The sequence below is a fragment of the Pteropus vampyrus genome, unplaced genomic scaffold (assembly GCF_000151845.1).
Source record: "Pteropus vampyrus isolate Shadow unplaced genomic scaffold, Pvam_2.0 Scaffold583, whole genome shotgun sequence".
Taxonomy (NCBI): Eukaryota; Metazoa; Chordata; class Mammalia; order Chiroptera; family Pteropodidae; genus Pteropus; species Pteropus vampyrus.
The window spans coordinates 471,446-485,838 of NW_011889364.1; the positions used below are offsets into that span (position 1 = coordinate 471,446).

General features: G+C 36.7%; 1 protein-coding gene across 1 annotated transcript in view; it reads right to left on the reverse strand.

Moving 5' to 3' along the window:
• Nucleotides 1–14,393, reverse strand: part of ADGRE3 (adhesion G protein-coupled receptor E3) — a 47,641-nt gene that overhangs the window by 12,685 nt on the left and 20,563 nt on the right. The window contains exons 5-9 of the mRNA XM_023525641.1: nucleotides 13,063–13,100; nucleotides 9,562–9,745; nucleotides 7,047–7,166; nucleotides 4,161–4,345; nucleotides 1,137–1,304 (exon numbers count right to left, since the gene is read on the reverse strand). Coding sequence (XP_023381409.1) covers nucleotides 1,137–1,304; nucleotides 4,161–4,345; nucleotides 7,047–7,166; nucleotides 9,562–9,745; nucleotides 13,063–13,100 — 695 coding nt within the window. The remainder of the gene's footprint in view (nucleotides 1–1,136; nucleotides 1,305–4,160; nucleotides 4,346–7,046; nucleotides 7,167–9,561; nucleotides 9,746–13,062; nucleotides 13,101–14,393) is intronic.

Genomic DNA, 14,393 nt, shown 5'->3' on the forward strand with positions numbered 1-14,393 from the left:
CCACTTGTTGAATTTCATAAATATAATGATGAATGAAAGAAGTATTTTATGTTTTTAACCTATTTTGGCTGCCTTATGTAATAGGAGAGGTCAGAGATTTCCACCAAATATTGTTCTAGGGGTACTGCTTCCATCTCTGAGAAGAGGGGAGGGATGCAGGACTTCCTGTGTGCTGTCTCCCAGCCTATATCATCAGTAAGTCCCCCAACCCCACCTCTAGGATACATGTCCAGTCTGACCTTCTCCTACCACCTCTACTGCTGTCATCTGGGCCATTATATCTCTGTGAGTCCACTCTTGACCACTGTCCATTTTTGACCTGAGAGACAGAGGGATCTTCTAATGACATAAATATGCCTCATCCCTGGTAGATATATTCCATTGCCTTCCCATTGCAATTTGAATGAAATCCAAATATCTGACCATGCCATTCAACATCTGGCACATTTCTTCTGCTTCCATCTCTCCAACCTTGTTTCCTTCCAACTCCCTCTCATTCACTCTGTTCCAGCCATGCTTTTTTTTTTGAACATATCGAATTTGTCTTGTGTTCAGGGTCTTTACACATACATGTGTCTTTTCTTTGGATGCTCTTTCTGAGATCTTTTTCTACTGACTTTTTTTTTTCATTGAGGTAAAATCTAAATACTATAAAGCTCACCATTTTACAGTGGACAGCTCAGTGGTGTTTTGTACATTCACAATGTTGTGCAACCACCACCTCTATCTAGTTACAAAACATTTTCATCACCCCAAAATAAAACCCCAGGGTCATTATGCAGTTACCCTCCATTCCTTCCTTCCCCCAGCCCCTGAAACCACCAATTTGCTTTTTGTCTCTATGGATTTGCCTTTTTTCTGGACATTTCATATAAGTGAAATCATACACTTGTGAATCCTTCTGCATCTGGCTTCCTTCACTCAGCATCATATTCATCCATGTTGTAGCACTGCTGACTCTCACCATTCAGATTTCAGCTTGAATATTAACCCTCCTGTGACCACTCTGTCTAAAGCGGCGTGCCTCTATGGTCACTCCAGTCCCTTGCGCATTTTAACTTTTTTACAGCATTTATCACCACCTAAGAAGGGCTCAAAAAAGATTAGCTGGAGGAATTAAATGTTTAACATCATACCTGGCTGGTGAAGGCCAAGAGGACTGCAAAACTGGACAGATGGGTGCATCTGCATGTAGTATGACTCTTGTTCACTTGTATCGGGAAACAACCATCCGTGGACCAGTGGCCACCTTCCTCTGTGCTTTTCCAGAAGACACAGAAGGCCTTTTTGCTCAGGGGCTTCGTCTGAAAATAGAATGGGCTCATCGTATTCTGCTCAGGAGGGACAACTCTCAGTCGCTCTAGCCAGAGTGGTGAATGAGGAGAATCACGGCTTAGAAATGACTCATGTGATTTCTATTTTAAGTGAAGAGGATGGCCACCAGGGTACCTGTCTCCATAGTCCCAGCTCTATTGGAATTTCACAAAACGCGAAACAAGGTCATCAATCTCTGTGGGAGCCAGAATTTTACAAGGTGTCATTGGTTTTAGAACTTTGTCCACTGCCGTGGGAGTCAGACAAAAAAAAGAGTATAAGGCTCCCACAAAGTTTTCTCCCAAATATTCTCTAAGCCATATTTCCCCGGTCCCTTCATACCAACTCTGTCTCCGACGACAACATAATAATTGCTCATGCAATAAGAGAGGGTAGCGAGGAAAAAACATCACCAGGAAAGAGAGCATAAGATTAGCTTTTAACCTCTTCTCTTTATGCCTCAGGCCTCTAGAGCAATACTGCATGGAGTCAAGGAGATGAGCAAGATGTTCTCTTGTTTGAAACCTATATCTTCTTTGATAATCCACTGGCGCATTCCCAGATTTCTTGCTTTACCCTCACTGCCCCATGCCATACCCAGATTCCACACCCAGATTTTATGCATCAGATAGAAAAACCTATGTTTTTAGATTTTTAATCTAAAAATTTAATTATTAGATTGAATTCATTTTTCCAGCTTTATTGAGACATAATTGACATATGTGAGTTTGTAATTGACAATAACACTGTGAGTTTAAGGTATACAATGTAATGATTTGTTATATGCCAACATTGTGAAATAATAACCACAATCAGATTAGTTAACATCCATTACCTCACATAGCTACAATTTTTATTTCGTGGTGAGAACTTTTAAAATCTACTCTCAGCGACTTTCAAATATACAATACAGTGGTTGTTAACTAGAATCCCTGTGCTTTACATTAGATCCCCGCCCCCCCCCGCCACAGGACTTATTCTTCTTATAACTGGAAGTTTGTATCCTTTGGTCACCTTCACCTGTTTCTCTCACCTCCGGCCCCTGGCAACCACCAATCTATTCTGTTTCTATGAGTTTGGCTTTTTTAGAGTCCACACATGAGTGAGATCATACAGTATTTGTCTTTCTCTGTCTGACTTATGTCACTTGGAATAATGACCTCAAGGTTCATTCATGTTGTCACAAACAGTAAGTCTTCCTTCAATACTTATTGTCTTAACAGAGCTGAAAGGGAAGAGAACAAATTAATTTTACTGCATCTATGTCTGGCTAGTGCCCCTCCTACCTTTAAGAGTTTAGGCAGCCAAGTGGGTACTAGATTTATTTGGGAGAATTACTTCGAGGAAAAATAAAAAAGAATTTGGGCATAGAATGGGAAAAGGCAATGGATTAAATAAGCTTTTTTTTTCTGATTAAGTTATGTAGTCTTTACAGTTAATACCAGGCTTCTGTGCAGAAATGAATATTATGTCTTACTTCAAATTTCATAGATGTAGGAGGTACCTGCAACTAAAATAATTCCACACACTAGAGTAATGCTGCCCGAGAGAAATAGCATGTAAGTCACTTATGTAATTTGAAATTTTCTACCAACCACATTAAAAAAAGTAGAGAAGCAGGTCAAATTAATTTTAAAGATAGATTTTATTTAACTCATTATATTCGAAGTAGTGTTTTTTAATATGCCATTATAAATCAATATATGTAATCAAGGTAAAAATTATTAAGGAGATATTTTACTTTACATTCTTTTTTCTTACTAAGTTTTTGGAATCTGGAAATACTAAGTGTTAGAAATACTAAGTCTTTGAAATCTCAATCTTGACCCATCACATTTTATTTTAATTAATTATTTTAATGAACGCAATAAATAAAAATCTTATTCAAGATTTTGTAGAATGTTGGGGAAAAGGGTTAATATTGCAAAGCAAATTACAAACAATTACGATTAAAAAAACTCCTATGATTTAAAAAAAAATCTCTTCTAAGGTTCTACTATTTCCCCAAAGTTCTCCTTAATTTTTCACTTCATTTTAATCTCTCCTCTGCTACTCTCTCTCAGCTCTACTTCTCCATTGCCCATCCACCATTTCTTTTTTTCTCTACAGCAATTTTTCTCGCTCTTGGCATTTTTAATATGCATACTCATGCCCACTCTATCAACCACGCTTTGAAGAACTAGTATTTTAAAACTCGAAAATGGTAATAAGTGGACTCAGTGGTGACACATCTTATCAACCTTTAGTCTGAGTATGACACCATCCTCAAGGATCAGGAAGTGGAACTCACCATCCCTTACTGTGTTCACTTCTTTCTTATCTCTTTCTTATCTCATCCTTTCTTCCTATTTTTTAACTTCTGCATTCAGTCATCATTACCCATTTCTTTCATATTCCTTTCATAGGAGAACTTGTGCCACTTGTGGCTAGAGGCTTTACTGAGATGACCCTTGACCATAATGGCAAATGAAGAAGTGAAAAGGTGAAGGATTACTCACAACTTCTTCCCCCTTTCACGGGCTGTTCCTTGTCCCTTCCCCCATCTAAACTCTGATAAATAGAAACAGTTCCTGTTACAAGCTAACTATTCATTAGCTGGATACCGGGAGAGAACAGGGATCCAAGGTTTAGGATAGTCTGGATGATAAATGCCAAAAACAAAGTTCCTGTTTTCAAGGACCATCCAAAATGGTGAGATCAATCACATTTTAAATGCTTTTTAACTACAGGTGGCTCCTGGCAACCGTATGGGGCAGAGCAGGCCCAGAACCACTGATTGGGGAGGCTTTGGAAATTGTTCTATCTCTGTGAAACCCAAGCAAGCTCAAATTGCAGCTTTGACTCACCTTCACGTGCTGAAAACTCAGAATCACAGAGTTGAAAAGAGATATGTTCCTTTTGGGTCCAATAGCAGCACTTACTACCTGGGAGTTCAGGAAAACTCCATCTTTCTCATTCATCTCGTCAAAAAAAGTTGCATTTATGATGTTTCCAAGAGAAGAGTATGAAATCAAGGCAACCGCACTGGGACCTGAGGAAACAGAAGAACAAAGTGCCGCCACCATTCTTTCCATCCGCTTTCCTGCCCCACACCTGTCATACTACTATGATTGGCGCACCTGTGCTCAGGTGTGCCTAGGAAGTTTACTCTTCCTCCCATGCTCTTTCTCCCTGAATCCAGCTCATCCTTATGACCCAGCTCGGTGCCAGCCTCTGGTTCAGGAAGTCTTCCCCAACTCCTTAGGGAGCTTATGATGCTGTTCTCTGAACTTGTATTTCAAATGCAGCCCCTGCCATTCTGGTGTGAATTCACCTGCCCACTAATTATTTCATATGGATTGAATTCTGTTTTCCCAGCAGGCACTAAATTTCCTATATGATTATGCAGGAGAATTCATTTGGAAACCATAGGGCCCCCAGCACAGTGTCAAACATCTTCTTAATTTCCTAAAAAAGTTTAACTTATATTTCAAACACTCAGAAAAGTATAAATGACATCTACATCCAGATTTAACATATGTTATCATTTTGTCATATTGGCTTCGGAATTATTTTTTAAAGAAATAAAATGTTTTAGATATGGCTAAAGCTCTCACTATTTCATTGCCTTTCTTCCTTCTCCAGAAATAACCATGAACTTGAAGTGGAAGTGTAGCCTTTCCATGAATACTTTTGTAATTTTACTACATATGTAGGTTTCTATAACAATATGTATTCTTATTTTCTTTGTTTAAAAATTCACATAAATGTTATCACACTTGGATATCCCTATGCAACTTTCTTCTTCTTTTTTTTAATCTTTTTTTTTTGTTTATTAAGATAAGGGCATATGCAACAAACTTCAGAAACATTTTCATCAAAATGCAATTATAGTCACAAACTCACACTGATTAAGTTGCATTTATGTTAAATACTAAGTGGGAAAAAAACTATTTTTGCTGTCAAATAAATGAGGTGCTATTTACTATCCATGATGACCCATTGCCCAAAGCTCAAGAAACCTCTTGATTATAATCACTTAGCTGTGTAATCTTTAGTAAACAATGCCTCTGCTTCTTCAACTGTAAAACGGGAATAATAATAAATATACCTGAAAGCACTGGGTCTAATTGAATCAATAGGTTTAAAACATTTAGAAGATGCTGTGGCACATGGGCTCAATAAATTTTATACATTATTGTTGTTACTACCACAGCTACGATAATTCCTTTTGAATCACCAATATGAATCAGGGCACTGACAGTAATTTCTTAAACAGTGTAATGATATCCAATATTACTAAATAGTTATATTCTTGAAAAAATTCAAATTTTTAATAAAATGAATAGCATTCTTTCTTCTGTTAAAAAATAGCTTTATTGAGATATAATTCACCCACTTAAAGTCTTAAATTCAATGCTTTTTAGGATAGTCACAGAGTTGCTTTTACAAATTTATTCTGTCATTCTCGTTAGTGTTTTCAAGATTTAACCATACCAATACATGTATATTTGGTTTATTTATTTTAGTGACTGTAGAGTGTCATATTATTTGAATGCCACGATTTAGTTGTTGTAAAAATAAATGATAAAATTTTGATGAGAAAAAGAGTAAAGAGAAAATGAAATAAAATTCATATAATATTCTACCACTTAGAGATAATTACTGATTAGAAATACATATACATACCTATTCTGGATTTTTTCTAGGCATGTATATATGTATCTAAATATATGTGCATGTCCAAGATAGCCAGTGAGAGCTGAGTATTGGAAATTATCTGATTCTATAGGAGTGTTGCACTTTTATATTGATTTTTTCCTGCCAAGTAACAACTCTATTTCACTACGCCGTAGGCATAGAAGATAACATGTAGAACACTGATAGTAGCACAGTGCTTTCCATAAACACAAGTGCATTTTGTCTGGTGGATATGCAGTTGCTTTCTGCCCTATGGAAAACATAAACCCAAACATTACATGGCATTGCCCTACAGGCTATCGACCAGAGTGCATCTGTCAGCATATTGATTTCTGTATTTGTGACTGTCCCGTACATGAATACGCTCATGTGTGAATATCTGTTCTTCAAATTGCCTTTGAACTTCTTATCATTTTATTGCTTTCTTCATTAATTAATGAGTCAAATATGGTCTTTGACAGCATTCGTTTGCATTTTCCTGAGTCATTATTTACCTTTTTAAAGATGATGTATATGTACAGATATTTATACACGCACATGTAAACACGTACATGTATACACACATATATGTACATACATATTAATATATATGAGGGTTGAAATAAGTTGAGCTTTTCAGTGTCTCTTCCCTTCTCACATTCTGAGACAGACTTTGTATCTGTGGCCCTGAACCTTTTTTTGTATTGAATGCGGTAAAACTTGGGAGACTAGAACTGAAAAAAGAGAGGTTTAGTTGATTTACATAAAAAAAGTTCTACCCTTAGAAGAAAATGATATGAAAGGTGAGAAGAGGGGCAAAGAAGAGGCTGTTTCCTGGGATCACTTCCCAAATGAAATCCTCACACTTGACCTCCTTAAAATTGTCCCACAAACTGCTTCTGGTTGGACCTGAACTGAGACACAGACAGAACAGCCCCCAAATTGCAAAGAAGTCTCTTCCATGCTGAAAATTATCTATCAGGGAGGAACCTGCTGGGGGTATTTCCTCATGACTCACACAGTGATATTGCTGTGCGTGTCTTATGGATTCTGAATGCAGCCACCATATGTACCTTGTACGTTTCCCTGGATGATGTCATTGCAGTGGATGTCCAGTGAGTTCATTTGGACGTTCAAGTTGAAGATCTTTCTTTCCTCAGAGCAATTGTCTGTAACAACTCGAGTTTCAATAGCTGATAAGAAAGGTACCGGGCAAGCTTACCATTATTATAAGCTTTATTATACCATTATTACCATTATTATATTTTTAACATTAAGTTTATTGGGGTGATGCTGATTAATAAAATTATATAGGTTTCAAGTGTACAATTTTATGATACGTCATCTATACATTGCATTGTATGTTCACTACCCAAAGTTAAATCTCTTTCTGTCACCATATATTTGACCTCCTTAATCCTTTTCTACCTCCTCCACCCTCTTTTCCCTGTGGTAACCACAACAGTATTTTATAAGCCTTAAAAATGTCCACAGCAACACAAACAGGCCGCAAGTGTCTAGGAGGTGCCAGGCACTGCGCTATACATTGCTTTATACATTGTCATCTTATGACAGCCTCATATATCCCCATGATGAACTGTTATTCATATCAGGAAACTGAAGTTCCAAATTAGGTGAGACTCCAATCTTGAAACCAAGTTCTAAACTAATATTCTCTAACATTTCTTTCTAGAAATTTATTCTCAGAACAATTATGGTTGAAAGGGTAGATATAGCTATAAGAAAGTTCATAGCAGCATAGATGATGATGGTAAAAAATGGGAAATGACCTAAATGTTCGACAAAAAGGAATTAATTAAATAATTGATGATTTATCTCTATAATAGGGAACCATGCTTCCAATAAAGTTGAAGTCATGAAAGAATTGCAATGAAGAAACAAACTCATAAAAAATATTTAGCTTAAAAAGAAAACTGGCTGTGAGTTGGACATTGTTGAAGCTGGATTTTTATTGTGCCTTCTTTTGGTTAAAAGGTAAAAAAGGCAAGTAACAAAATAGCATAACAAAATAGCAAAGAATGATACTATTATAAATAAAGTAGATAGGAATAGGAAAAAAAGAATACTATTTAAGTAAAATTTTGTAATAATAGAGAATGAAAAATAGAATAATCAAAATCATAGCTATTACCGGCCCCAGTTCTAAGTGCATTTTATGCAGTATTATTTTCTTGTTTTATAAACAAGAAGACTGAAGCCCATTGTGGGCGCTGGTTACCAATTAATTAGAAGCTGGCTAAATCAGGAAAGATGAGTTACTTATAATATGAAACATGGTTTAATTCAGGATGAAAGTGTCCAGATTCCAGTTTCTCAAGATGGTTAGACACTAGATTTTACCTTTTAAATTTACTTTCATTATTATTATTTTTCCAGAGCATAAAGTACTTTATCAGACAAATTGGTGAAACAGAAATGGTTCGTTAGACATATACCAATCCTTTGATATCCCTGAGCGGAATAAAAGCACAACAAACATTTCTGGAGGCCAGTATAGTGATGTGTACTAGAGTCTAAAATGTTTTTTCCCCTTGACTTAATAACTCCTCTTTTATGAGTTGATCCTAAGAAAATATCAAACAAATACATACAGATAAATTTTGAGTGGTCTTTATTACAGGGTTGTTTGGCAAACCCCACATTTCCCAGAATGGGGAAATGAATAAATTATGGTACACTTATACAATGCAACTCTATAAACCACTGAAGACAATAACATCAGTAATGATGCTATACATAATTTACATGGAAAGATATTAGGGAGATAATAAGTGAAAAAGCAGGTTGTGCAACCGTATGTAAAAGAAAATACACACAACAAATATGTCTCTTCATCAAACATGTGCCTATATAGATATAGGATTAGAAGATTGGGTTGTGGGCAGATTCAGCTGGTCTAAATTTAGTTTTGTCTGTGTTTTATTTCTAATTTAAAAATTAATATTTGATCTTGCTTTGGGATTTTAGTTATTTTTATTTTTAAAAATAAAAATTATGTATATTTGAGGTGTACAATATGATTTGACACACACACATAGTGAAATGATAATCGCAGTCAACCTAATTAACATATTATCTCACACGGTTATATAACTAATATGTACGACATGTGTAACAAAAGGATTTTTATTTTTAAAACATGTAGTAAGATGTTCCTTCTACATGTGCTATTAGGTTATGTAGGCACTAGATTAAAAAATACTTTAAGCCAAAATCTGAGATCTAGCACTGGAAATGATTGACAATATATATATATATTTTAGCAGCTCTATGGAGGTGTAATTGATGTACAAGAAACTGCACACATTAAAGTGTACAATTTGATGAATTTTATTGGTGTGTACACCTGTAAAATCACCACCACAATCAAGGTAGTGAACATTTTCATCAACCCCAAATTTCCCCAGATTTTCTCATGCTCCCTTTTCACATCCCCTCGTCCCCCTATAGACTAGTTTGCATTTTCTATAAATGGACACGTGCAGTGTATTTAATTTCTAATTGCTTAATCCAGATCCCAGCTAGTAACCAGCCTCCTGTGTGTATCAGGCCATATTGTCTCCTTACCCATAGTGCTGTTTTGAACTTTCTGGATTTCTTGGTTTGGGGTTTTCAAGGCAGTTTCTAGAACACTGGATTCCATAGTCTGGAGAAGAGATGTGATCATGGATGCAACTTCTCTTTTCTCTCCTGTTCCCCAGAGAGTCTTGTTGATGAGAAGTGACTCGAAATTCTCAACAACCTGTTGTAGCTTTAAAGATATAAATGATAATAATAAAAATCCACTCTGATAGGTCCCACAGTCCTGAGGGACAGTCAAAAGCATGAGAAAACAGGTTCTAGAGCCAGAGGACCTGGTTCGAATCCTGACTCTACCATTCACTGGCTGAGCAACCTTGGGAAAGTCACTCGATCACTCTGTGCCTCAGTTAAGATGGGACAGTAATAGGACTCCATAGAGTTTTTGGCAAGATTAAATGAGTTAAGAGATGCTATGTGTCTGTGCCTGGTAAATACCAGATAAGGGTTAGTTATTGTGAACCTCTTTTACCAACAGGGAAGTGGTAAGTTTGCTAGAAATAGACCAGAAGTTCTCAAACAGAGGCAATTTTGACACCCAGAGGACATTGGTAATGTCTGAAGATGTTTATGATTGTCACCACTGAGGGGGTGCTCCTGATATGCAGTGGACGGAAGCCAGAGATGCTACTCCACATCCTCTATTGCATGAGACAACCCTCACAGCCAAGAATGCTTCAGTCTCTATTTTTATAACATTACAATATTATACAAAGAGAAACTCTTAGGTAAACTTATAGCTTAGAAGACACTCTAACTGGCCTTTTTAAATCAAGAAATTTGTCTATGAAAGATAGCAAAGAGATGGGCCAGTGGCTGGAGAAGAATGAAGGCCAAGGTGAAACTTTAAAAACTGAAACATAAATGAATTGAAAGACTATTTTTATGCTGATCCCCACATCTTTGTACTCAAAGCATAGTCCTCAGTCTAGCAGCATCAGTATCACTTGAGAGACTGTTAGGAATGCAGACTCTTGGTGCGCTAAATTCACATTTGCACTTTAACAAGCTCCCCAGGAGATTTGTGGGTCTAGACAGTAAGTCTCATCAGGATAGGGACTTTGTCTTGTTCACAGCTGTTTCCCAGCAACTAAAACATCCCTTGGCAAATAGTAGATGCTCAGTAAGTATTCTTGAACTGAATGAATGATCCAAAGAGGAAAATACTATCATACCAAAGAATTATAAGCAGAGCGATATTACAAAGGACTGGAGGAACATTCAGAACTGGAGGTTCACATAAACTTTCTTAATGTTCTACTCTTTCAATCTGAGTCTTTATGGAAATTCTGAGTGGAGCATGCTAGTTTAGGAGCAACTTGCCTCCCCACCCCCGCCTCCTGATAGAGAAAATCTCTCTCTAAATGACAGCTAAAGTCTTCTTGATTCAAACCCATTTGTACAGAGTAGGCACCAAAGTATTGGCTTCAGAACCGCTATGAAGTATCTGACCTATCATAAGATCTTTACATCTACCTTTTTCTGGCAATACATTTTTTTTTAATTGAGGTAAAATTCACACAACATAAAATTCACCATTTTAAAGTATACAGTTCAGTGGCAATTTAGTACATCCACAATGTTGTACAACTTGCCTCCTGCCTGACTGCCCTTTATCTAGTTCCAAACATTTTCATCACTCCAAAATAAAACCCATTAGACTGTCACTTTCCACTCCCCCCTCTCCTAGCCCCTGGCAACCACTAATCTGCTTTCTGTCTCTATGGATTTGCCTACTCCAGACATTTCATATAAATGGGGTCATACATTATATGACCTTTTGTGACTGGCTTCTTTCAGTGTGTTTTTGAGGTTCATTCACATTGTAACATGTATTAGAAGTTCATTTCTTTTTATGGCTGAATAACATTCCACTGTATGGATAGACCACATTTTGTTTATGCTTTCATCTACTGATGACATTTGGGTTGTTCTCACTTTTTGGCTGTTGCGACTAGTGCTGCTGTGAACATGGATGTGCAAGTATTTATTTGGGTTCTCGCTTTCAATTTTCTTGGGTTTATTCCTAAAAGTGGAGTTGCTGGGTCATATGGTAATTCTGTGTTTAACTTTTCGAGGGAGCTGGCAATGAAATTTTGTAATGAAATGTTCCTATTGATTGCTTGATTATTTGTTTATGACTTCAGTGAACATTTGTGGAACTTCCGATGTGGACTTGCTCTTATTTATGCCCTCAAGAAGCTCACAGTCTAGATGACAACAGATTGTGTGTATATATATATACACAATGGAATATTACTCAGCCACAAAAAAAGAATAAAATCTTGCCACTTGCAACGACATGGATGGACCTCAAGGGTATTATGCTGACTAAAATAAATCAGATAGAGAAAGACAAATACCTTATGATTTCACTAATATGTAGAATCTAAAAAAAATAAATGAACAAACAAAACAGAGACAAACTCATAAAATACAGGGAACAAATTGATGGTTGCTAGATGGGAGGGGAGTTAGTGGGCTGGGTGAAAAAGGTGAAGGAATTAAGAAATAAAATTGGTAGTTACAAAATAGTCATGAGATGTTAAGCACAGCATAGGAAATATAGCCAGGAATATTGTAACAACTATGTACAGTGTCAGATGGGTACTAAACTTATCAGAGTGATTACTTCGTTGTTATATTAATTTCTAATCACTATGCTGTGTATCTAAAACTGCTATAATACTGAATATCAATGGTAATCGAAAAATTAAGAAAAAAAAGTCTCTAAGGAAATGATCATACCCTTATTAGCACATTATACAGTGAGTAGATGCGTCTCCTCTTTCTACTCTCTTCTTTTCACCCTGTACTCCAGGCAACTTGCCCTGGATTCCCTCTCTCCTCTCCCCACTGGCAGGAACGCAACATTGCAGTAACCCAGCTTTGATCATGCAGTCGAGAACAAGATGCCAGGGGATGGTGGAGCAATAGTATGGAAAGAATGTTGGAACCCTTAATAGCCTCACAGAGCAGAATCCCTTAACCAGCTTAGACTTCTCACCTCTGAACTGCTAACTCAGAAAGTAATAAAGATCTATCTTTTAAAAATCATTAAATAATTGGGCCTCTTTGTTGCAGCAGCTAAGCATAGCCTAATACAGTCTTGCTTAGTTTGTCTTTCTTGGTCTGGGATTGATTCTATCTTTAGCGGATAGGATTTCATCTTTAGGGGACAGTACATACACACATGTACACATATATACCCATATATACATGCTCACTATATCTATCTATCATCTCTATCTATCTATAATCATCATCATCATTTATCATCTATCTATCATCTATTACTATCATCATCATCATTATCTCTCTACCTTTATAGTGAGATATATATATCATGTATATGATATACAGTATATCAACATATGATATATAATATGTAGTACACATATAATATATAGTATCCACTGCCATTTGCTAGTTTGGGGCTTTGTAAACATTTGTTACCTGGCTAAGTTCCAGCAGTCAGCTTCCACTCACCTCTTTCTTGCCTTTGGTTGTGTTTGGGGAGGTGATCTCTGCAAAAGACATCATGAGAAGTTACTGTTGGAACTGAGAGAGAAAGGGTGAAGAGGTGGGCAAGTGAGGTGGGTAACTTTGCATCTAGAAGGCCTGAAGTCAGCTCTTTATGTTTATTTACAAGCTTGTCTGCTGTTTGGAGGAATCAGAGTTCAAGTTCCTTGTCATGGTGTAGATCAGTGTTTTTTGACTGGGGGTAATTTTGCCCCCAGGGGACATTGGAAATGGCTGGAGACATTTTTGGTGGTCACGTTTTGGGGCAGGAAATGCTATTGGCATCTGGTGGATGGAGGCCTGGAATGCTGCTCAACATCCTGCAAAGTACAGGAAGGCTCTTGATCACAAAGGATTATGACCCCAAATGTCAATATTGCTGTGATAGAGATACCCTAGCATAGAGGAAGCAGAAAAGTGTAAGCTCTAAGTTCTTTAATTCAGTCTTGGCTAGATGTTATAATTGAAATGGCTGAGGAAACAAAATTAGATGCCTCAGGTTTTTAAATTCAGCCAGGCTAGGAATTAGAACTGAAACAGAAGAGTCCATTTTTGGTTATCAGCTGTTAATGGGACCTTGTGTGTTGCTTATTGTGCTTTGTGAGGACAACCATCTCTGTTTTAGAGGACAAAAAGGCTAGCAAATGTTTACATACCTGTTATTATCAGACTAAGGTTAAATCTGTACCTAGTCTATTTCTTGGTTTTCAGCTAAGTCTATTTGTTAAAAAGGGCAAAGAGCTTTCTTGTAATATTGATGGTTTTGTCTTAAGGGTACAAGAACTTGTAATATTCCTCAGCCATAAAAAAAAAAAAATGAAATCTTGCCATTCGCAACAACATGGATGAATCTAGAGGATCCATTATGCTAAGCAAAATAAGTCAGACAGAGGAAGAAAATACCATATGAATTTGCTTATATGTGGAATCTAAGAAACAAAATAAATGAACAAACCAAACAGAAACAAATTCATAGATACAGAGAACAAACTGATGGTTGCCAGATGAGAGGGGAGTTGGAGGACTGGGTGAAAAAGGTGAAGGGATTAAGAAGTACAACTTGGTAGTTATAAAATAGTCATGGGAATATGAAGTACAGCATAGGGAATATGTCAATAATATTGTAATAATTATGTATGGTGCCAGGTAGATACTAGACTTATTGGGGAGATCATTTTGTAAGTTATATTAATGTGTGACCGCTATGTCGTACACCTGAAATTAATATAATATTCAACGTCAACTGTAATAGAAACAAAAGAGTGCAGGAATTCTGATTTACAACTCTGAGTTCAGAA